Source organism: Mirounga angustirostris, unplaced genomic scaffold (genome assembly GCF_029215605.1).
Source record: "Mirounga angustirostris isolate CCGP_5_RB_7025 unplaced genomic scaffold, mMirAng1.0.hap1 SCAF_1, whole genome shotgun sequence".
Lineage (NCBI taxonomy): Eukaryota > Metazoa > Chordata > Mammalia > Carnivora > Phocidae > Mirounga > Mirounga angustirostris.
The window spans coordinates 29,614,977-29,624,392 of record NW_026991709.1 but is presented as its reverse complement, the minus strand read 5'-3'; the positions used below and the strand labels follow the sequence as shown (position 1 = coordinate 29,624,392).

At 35.6% G+C, this 9,416-nt stretch overlaps 1 protein-coding gene across 1 annotated transcript; it reads left to right on the top strand.

Moving 5' to 3' along the window:
• The first annotated feature begins 1,455 nt into the window (after nucleotides 1-1,455).
• Nucleotides 1,456-2,687, top strand: LOC123863289 (heterogeneous nuclear ribonucleoprotein A1-like). Its single transcript, XM_045902668.3, has one exon. The coding sequence runs from the start codon at nucleotides 1,456-1,458 to the stop codon at nucleotides 2,416-2,418; it is 963 nt and encodes a 320-aa protein (XP_045758624.1). The 3' UTR covers nucleotides 2,419-2,687.
• Nucleotides 2,688-9,416: the final 6,729 nt, after the last annotated feature.

Genomic DNA, 9,416 nt, shown 5'->3' with positions numbered 1-9,416 from the left:
TCCAGTTAGACAGCAGACAGTGAGAAAAAAGGTTTAGGAATGAGTCTTGAGGAACTCCAACACTGAATGGCTAAATAGAACAGATCTAACCTAAATACTTTGAAATATGGGAATGAGGGACGGAAAACTCAAGCACGTGTGCTATCAATAAGGAAAAAAGGGTTTTCAAGAAAGAGGGAGTGATTCATACTATAAATGTTGCTGAGAAATAAAGAGATGTGGTTATCATTGAACATAGCAGGACAGTGGTGGTTAAATGATGAGGACAAAGCCAAATTGGAGAAGAGTGAGGACTGAGTAAGACATTTAAAAAACAAACAAACAAACAAAAAAAAAAAAAACAGAGAGAAAAGTTTCAGAAATCTTTCCAAATGTATGGCTAGGAAGGGAGGAGGGTGAACAGTGTGAGCAAGGGTAATCCTGTTGTTCTTGCATTCTTTGATAGTTGTTACTTGTTTTCAATATTGGAGAGCCTGTTTAAAGGTCCATAGGTTCTAAGTGAAATGAAGTAGTTAAATAAACAGAAGAGTAGGATAATTTATTATGTGTTCAAATAAAGCATACCTTTATCGTTTCCAATGTCAAATATAGTGTATTAAAGTGATGGCAGTGGATTCAATCTCTGTATCTGAATCCTCACCTTGCCAAGCTGCTATTTAATGTAGCCTTGGAGAATTTACTTAATCTGTTCAAGGCTCTGTTTCCTCATGTCTAAAATGAGTATAATAGTTTCTGTATCAAAAGGCTGTTTAGAAGATTAAATGAAATAATTTAAAGAGCGATTTCAACATAAAGCTTGACATGTTAGAGGCTTTTGTAAATGATTGTTGCTATGTTATTTCTTACTGCAAGAAACTGTCAGTCATAGCTGGCTATTCCTTTTTGAATTAAGCTCATATTTGAAATAAAATTTATACTTTTAAGAGAATACTTTGACACCGTAATATATTGCTATGGAATGCTCAAACACATACAAAACAGAGTCTACATAAACACTTAAATGCAACATGCACTTACCTTAGACAAGACCCTATCAGACAGTATTAATATTAATCTATGCCACAAGTCTTTATCCATTTCTAGTGAGGATACTGTCATTTTAATATTTTAACACAAAAAAAGGTTGTTTTCTTTTTCTTCTAAATAACCTACACAAACTCAACCCATGTCAGGTGTCCTTTCTCCTTGTAAAAACACTAACCACATAGAGTATGTGGCTTTCAGGATCACCTGGCAAGGGAATTAAGGAATGGATAAAGCACATTGGCTCTTGTCTGGCCCAGAAGTGGCACCCATTACTTCTTACGGGCCTTAGCCAGAACTAGTCACGTGGTTCTGACCTTATGTCCAGGGAGAATTAGGAATATAGGGGAACATAAGGAGCATTTCATGAGGCTTTCTGCCCGTGGACGCCACCGAGTAAGCATCATTAAAGTCTCCCCTCCCACCACCGTTATGTCTAAGTCAGAGTCTCCCAAAGAGCTTGAACAGCTGTGGAAGCTCTTCATCAGAGATTTGAGCTTTGAAACAACTGATGAGATTCTGAGGAGCCATTTTGAGCAATGGGGAATGCTTACGGACTGTATGGTAATGAGAGATGCAAACACCAAGCGCTCCAGAGGCTTTGGGTTTGTCATGTATGCCACTGTGGAGGAGGTGGATGCAGCCATGAACACAAGGCCACACAAGGTGGATGGAAGAGTTGTGGAACCAAAGAGGGCTGTCTCAAGAGAAGATTCTCAAAGACCTGGTGCCCACTTAACTGTGAAAAAGATTTTTGTTGGTGGCATTAAAGAAGGCACTGAAGAACATCATCTAAGAGATTATTTTGAACAGTATGGGAAAACTGAAGTGATTGAGATCATGACTGACCGAGGCAGTGGCAAAAAGAGAGGTTTTGCTTTTGTAACATTTGATGACCATGACTCTGTAGACAAGATTGTCATTCAAAAATACCATACTGTGAATGGCCACAACTGTGAAGTAAGGAAAGCCCTATCTAAGCAAGAGATGGCTAGTGCTTCATCCAGCAGAAGAGGTCGAAGTGGTTCTGGAAACTTTGGTGGTGGTCGTGGAGGTGGTTTTGGTGGGAATGACAACTTTGGTCATGGACGGAACTTCAGTGGTCGAGGTGGCTTTGGTGGCAGTCGAGGTGATGGTGGATATGGTGGCAGTGGGGATGGCTATAACGGATTTGGTAGTGATGGAAGCAACTTTAGAGGTGGTGGAAGCTATAATGATTTTGGCAATTACAACAGTCAATCCTCAAATTCTGGACCCGTGAAAGGAGGAAATTTTGGAGGCAGAAGCTCTGGCCCCTATGGTGGTGGAGGCCAATACTTTGCCAAACCACGAAACCAAGGTGGCTGTGGTGGTTCCAGCAGCAGCAGTAGCTATGGCAGTGGCAGAAGGTTTTAATTACTGCCAGGAAACAAACCTTAGCAGAAGAGGAGAGCCAGAGAAGTGACAGGGAAGCTACAGGTTACAGCAGATTTGTGAACTCAGCCAAGCACAGTGGTGGCAGGGCCTAGCTGCTACAAAGAAGACATGTTTTAGACAATATTCATGTGTATGGGCAAAAAACTCGAGGACTGTATTTGTGACTAATTGTATAACAGGTTATTTTAGTTTCTGTTCTGTGGAAAGTGTAAAGCATTCCAACAAAGGGTTTTAATGCTTTTTTTTTTTTTTTTGCACCCATGCTGTTGATTGCTAAATATAATAGTCTGATCATGACGCTGAATAAAAGTGTCTTTAAAAAAAAAAAAAAAGAACATTTCATGAGGATACTATTTGCCATGTTTCTTAATGTGTATTTTATTGTTTGGTACATTTGTATTTTTATTTTAAAGATTTATTTATTTATTTGAGAGAGAGAGCTCACACGAGCAGGGGGAGGAGCAGAGGAAGAGAGAATCTCAAGTAGACTCCCTGCTGAGTGTGGAGCCCAATGTGGGGCTCAGTCTCACGACCTTGAGATCATAACCTGAGCTGATATTAAGCGTCAGACACTTAACCAACTGAGCCACCCAGGTACCCCTGTTTGATACATTTTTAAAAGGTAGAGAAAAAAACATGGAGAAAAATATTGACTCAATTTTTTGATATCCCAGTGTTGGTATATTTTACCTTTTTAAGTTTTCTGTACAGAATATATTTTATACAATTATCTTGGGGGCAATAATCAGGGTTGCCATATAATAGAATTGGAAAACAATCAATAATGGCTGCATCATTAAGTTACTTTCAAACATAAAAGATAAGTGCCTTTTCATTTCTATCCACCACCCAATGGCCTGTAAGCAAATGGTTATGTAGGTTTTGGATACCCGACAAAAGTTCTCTCTTGATATGTATACCTTGCCGAAGATGATCATAAAGAATATTTCCCCACTTCAGTCCTTTTTATTGCACACAGCTATAGGGGGTATCACATTGTTTTGCAGCTATCATAAAACTTGTTCATAGCTATTTTTCCTTTTATCTTTTAAAATGCTATCATGACATCTTTGCATAATGGCTGAACAAATTCATATCTGCACATACAGAAAACAATATTAAAGGAAATTTTATTTCATGATAGTGAATGATGATAGTTGCACAGTGTTGTGAATTTAACGGCTGATGGAGCAGTGAAAAGGTCCTTATATATCTAAAGATTAGTTATGAAGAGGGTCCCCAATGCTCTGAATGTACAAAACAGTGTTGGTAATATGACCTGCATATATAAGACACATGTGCTGGAGATGGAGCATGTTGAGAGCCAGCCTGCACTTTCTAATAATGAATGATGGGACACCAAAAAGTAGTAGAAACTTATATGAAAAACTCCATAAAGTGATATAAATATATATACTCAATATCAGATAATAATATTTATAAGCAACAAGTGTTTTCTTGCACAATATTATTCATATTATTTTTTTCCTCTCTGCACTTAGCTGCCATGTAACATTAAAAAAAAAAAAAAGAAAAACATTGCATATGGTTCTTCTACTGAATGAAACAATTAGTGTACTTGATCTCCCCGAAAGCCTGTACTTTCTGAGTGATAACACACTTTATTCTGAAAGTGACATGTACCACTTACAATAAAATTAATATAGCTTTTACCATGGTTTAAATTAATAATTAATTTAGTTTATAAAATAAGGTGATGGAAATGGCCAAACACAGGCTTTTGTATTTCATCCTGACAACAAATGTGAATTAACATTATAAATACTAGGTCAGAATATAATTTTCTACCAGCTTAAGATAAAGATGTCTGATGTCATATGTAGTTATACAGTTTGGTATTCTAAGAGCCAGTCAGTGTTCAGCATCATTATTGTGCATATAATCTGTGTAGCTTGTTCCAAGAATTTTTTAGAGAACATTTCCTATGTTTTATCTAGATTATTTTAGTGGAGTAGGGGTCATGAGGAGGCTAGGGAGCAAAAGGAGAAAATATATAATAGAAAAAAAAGAAATTTTTTCCTTTGTTTGTCAAACTAAGCACCTTACCTAATTTATGTACCAAAAATAACAAGAATAATTAAAATGTCTTGATTTCAATCTCCCTTAGTCTGGTAATGGTCTTTATAAGCCTGAAATAGTGTGACAGTGATGTACCAAGCCATGCAAACAATATATCTTTATAATAGTGGACACTTTTCTTGTGAAATGGATTGGAAAAATATGATGGTATACTGAAATTATATTAAAATGAAGGTCCTTCAACCTGATGAATATCACGAGTGCTCCTTTCTTAAAAACACTGTCAAAATTAGAAGCATTTATCTTGAAACAACTCTCAATTATCTACATGTAGAATATCCACTTTGTGGATGATCTGACAGAATTTTAAAATTTCACATAATTTCTTCCTATCAACCATCATTTTTCTGAAATAATTATCCAACACCTCAGTAATAAATAAAAAACTCAATAAAGCAAAGTACAATAGAGTATGGGGTAAGTGAGTATACATGCCTCATCCCAGATTCTATAATTGATTTCAAATCCCAGTGTAAAGCATTTTCATTATCCACTATTTTGTAATCTTTGCAATATTTCTCTGTATTCTTCTTAATGGTCAAATAATAAAATATGAAATGCACATTTTATAACTTGACACTTACATATGTGTTCATATATGCCTTTGACTAACATAAATCCTTACAATAGGAACATATTTTAATATATCTGGATAGCAACTGATTAAAAGGAGAAATACCCTTTTAGATGTCCTATCTCTTCAGGGTCCTTTGTTTCAAAATAAACTATAAAAATTATGATCCATCTATTAAGTAGTTATTGTGTTCTTCTGTAAGCCAAACAGTAATCTAGGCACTAGAAATTTGTATACTTGTATACCAACCCAATAGAATACCTTCCCTTGATAAGTTTATTTTCCTTTTGAGAAAGACTGTACCCATATAAGCAAATGAATAAACAAATCAATAAAGAAAGGTTTAGATACTCATATGAATCATGAAGAAAATAGTACTTGGTATTGTATAGAGATTGATGGAAGAAATGATTTATCTATGGTAGTTAAAGAATAATCTCTTGAGGAGTAATGGTTGGAAGATCTGAAGGATTTAAAGAATGCAATAATTTATTAAAAAGTCCTATTGAAAATATTCCAAACGGAGAAACAGCAAGTGCAAAGACTCTGAAGAAGATTACAGGAAAAATATATATATATATACATTTCTGAATATATGATTGTATACTACTTTCCCTGCTTAAACTGGGAGATCTATTGATCTATCCTTGGAAATTAATATTTCTGTCCCTTCTAGGAGGTAGTAAGGCAATTGCATTTCTAATGGTTAATTCATTTCCACCAGGGAACTGTAAAGGAGCTTATATTGCTGTCATTTAAAATTCTTAAATCCAAAGTTCTCTTTAAATATGATTTTAATGGACCATAGATATCTTTAGGAGTATTCCCTTCTGATGTTTCTCAGACTGAATATACTACTCATCTAATATCTTCATGAATGACATCAATAACTTCTGAATGTGAAAGAAATTTTGGATGCCAAAATCTTTTAGCTTTTCTTCAAGGAAGTATTCCTATTAAAACTTGGGATAATCACAACTCTGAGTCTGTACTTGTAATCAGACTGGGACATGTGAGAAACTTCAGACTGTGAAAAGTATTTGAAATATGAACAGAACCCACTTGCATGTCTTCTGTCAAAGCCTATTTCTCTTTCCAGCTCCCATTATTTTCTCTCTTCATCTGTTTCCCTCTCTCCCTCATCCCCAAATACTTCTGTCCCATTTAATCATTGCTAAAATGTTAACAAACAACTATGATTTTAGGTGACGTAACTCACAAAGGTTAGTTGGACAGGTATTTACTGAGAAGGTTGCTTCCACTAAGGCTCATAGTAATGGTTCTACTACTAATTTCCATAGTAAGGTGGAAATTGCAAGTACCACCTAGCCATTTTGGGCTACTCATGACAGTAGAGCCACAGACCAAAAAAAAAAAGAGTTAATTTATTTGAAAGTTGCTAAAAGAATAAATCTTAAAAGTTCTCATCACAAGGAAACAATCATCTAACTATATGAGGTGATGGATGTTAACTAAACTTACTGTGGTAATTATTTTGCAATATACACATTTGTCCATTCAACATGCTATACACCTTAAACAATGTTGTATGCCAATTATATCTCAATAGAATGAAGAAAAAAAAAGAAAAGAGTTGCTATATTGGATGAGGCAACTGAATGAAGATCTTTGGCTGTCACTTCATAATGGGGGTATGGGGAAAGGTATCCAGGACCCAGGCCATGCACAGAGGGAACCCTTGGTGCTTCTGTACTCAGTGGATAACTGTAAATGAGCAATGGCAGCAATCACAGCCCAACCAGGAAAAGACAACCACAGGCTCAGACTACTCAGGAATAAAGTCTAGATCATGGATGCCCCCATCCCCATAGGCACAGAACCCAGATTATTAGAACTTCCAGCATGGGATTTGGGGAATCTGAAATGGGTGATGGAGGTGGGAGATGATGAATGTCAGTGACAAACCTAGGATTAGCTGTAGCATGAAAACTATAGCTTGCTTTGCAAGCCCTGTTTAAGTCTTTTTAAGAGATTGTAAATGACCACTACATTTAAGGATTGAAATTGTCCTCGTTTTAGGGAAGAAATGAAGATATCTAGTCCTCATATGAGATTCAAATACTATAAAAGGATGCAAGCAGATTGGAGTGTACAGGAGGAGACACATCCTACCCAGATCTTGTATTATTTTATACCACTTGGCCCTATCTATACTCTTGGGCCTCAGCTGCTTTTATTGATTTCCCAGCTGGAGCAGCCTTGGCAATGGGCCATGCCATTCTGAAGATAATAAATTCCTGGCCACTGCCTCCACTTCCCTGCTGCATAGAGGAAGGAGACCCATGTGCAGTGCTGACTGGCAGAAGAGTATACCTACGCACTAGCCAAATTGGACCTGCAGACTCTGAAGCTGAATAACAAGGCTGAATTAGCTAATTTAAACTAGGTAATGCAAAATTTGTCCAAAGAGAAAAGAGGGACAAAGAATGGGACTATAAAGAATAGCCAAAAAAATATAGAAAAAAAAGGTGAAGGACCTTCTTTGGAAGGAAATTTAATTAGTAGCTTTCAAACTTTTCTGACAATGACTGATAGTATTTATATCACAGTGTAGTATAAACATATAACATATTCAGACATACTTACATCTAAAATTATATGTAAAATAGAGCTGCAAGTAACAAATGATATTTACTTTTTTTATTTTTTAAAGATTTTATTTATTTATTTGACATAGAGATAGAGAGAGAGCACAGCAGGGGGAGGGGCAGAGGGAGAAGCAGACTCCACTGAGCAGGTAGCCTGACGTGAGTCTCCATCCCAGGACCCTGGGATCATGACCCAAGCCCAAGGCAGCCGCTTAACCGACTGAGCCACCCAGGAGTCCCACAATATTTACTTTTACTACCTGTGATGTGCTCTTGTTATTTTTTTCTTTTATATATCATACTATTTATTTAAAATAAAATTGCTGATCTTCGTGATCCATATTTGTGTCATGATATAAATTTAATGTTTTGATCAGCATGAAAAAAATCTAAATGCATCACTCAAATGCCCAACATTATTTTTTGAAATTTAATTTTAGTCATACACACATATATACATAATTGCATGTGTGTACATATATGTGTATACGCATACTGAGTTTTGCTATAATGTTAAATGTCAAAAAATAGGTTGAATGTCCCTGTTCTACACTGTTCCACATCAAATTAGGAATTGAGAGGAAAGGACTCAGGTCAGTAAGCCTGAAGCTGGGACTGCACATTAGAACCTAACATCTAGCCATGTTAGAATGAAAAAAATCACTATTTTGAAAATATTTATTAGTATGCTTTAGCATTGTACTTATATTATCTATTCTTAATTTCCCTAATATTGATTAAATATTAATAAGTTTACTTCAAGAAATTCCAAGTGGTTTCAGCTAAACTGAGAAAACAAAAATTTAAAAAAAGAGTTATTTGGGTCACATCTAGACTAATAAAAAAGGACAGATACAATGTCTGCACTCCAGAGGCTAGATGTGATTGAAGTTGTTGGTGGAAGAGGATTAGATAAAGAAGTGAAAAATCAGAAGAAATTGAGTCTGGTTCCTTTCAGTGCTTACTTGCAGAATTTTTGCTCTTATTCTCTGTGATTTTTATTTTTTTTTAAGATTTTTTTATTTATTTGACAGAGAGAGACACAGTGAGAGAGGGAACACAAGCAGGGAGAGTGGGAGAGGGAGAAGCAGGCTTCCCGTGGAGCAGGGAGCCCAACGCAGGGCTCGATCCCAGGACCCTGGGACCATGACCTGAGCCAAAGGCAGACGCTTAACAACTGAGCCACCCATGCGCCCCTTCTCTGTGATTTTTAAACAGAAAGTCTTGTAGGCAACTAGGGTGGCACAAATATACCACAGGGTATGATGAGAATCATTAAACAAAATAAATATTTAGGATTTGGAACAACAATTATAAATTTATTTACTTTACAAATTCCCCTTCATCTACTAGGTCCATCCTATTTCTCAAAAAATAGCTGGTAAATTTCATTATCAGCTATAATACTCTATCAAAAGTTTTAAATAATTTGAAAAGGAATTATTCTAAAATATTTCAAATAATTTTAAAACTCATTTAAATAATACTTTTATAAATATCATCTTGTTTATGGATTTCTTCCCTATACCAAACCCAGGAAGCTATTTTCTTACTTTTTCCTAAAATTTTAAAGCTTCATTTTATTAACTTTTAAATCTTTAAGCTACTAGATATTTCAATATATGATATGATGCCAGAATCCTGTATTTTTTTCCATCAGATTTTTTAAATTCTTTCCTTATTGTTTTACAGTG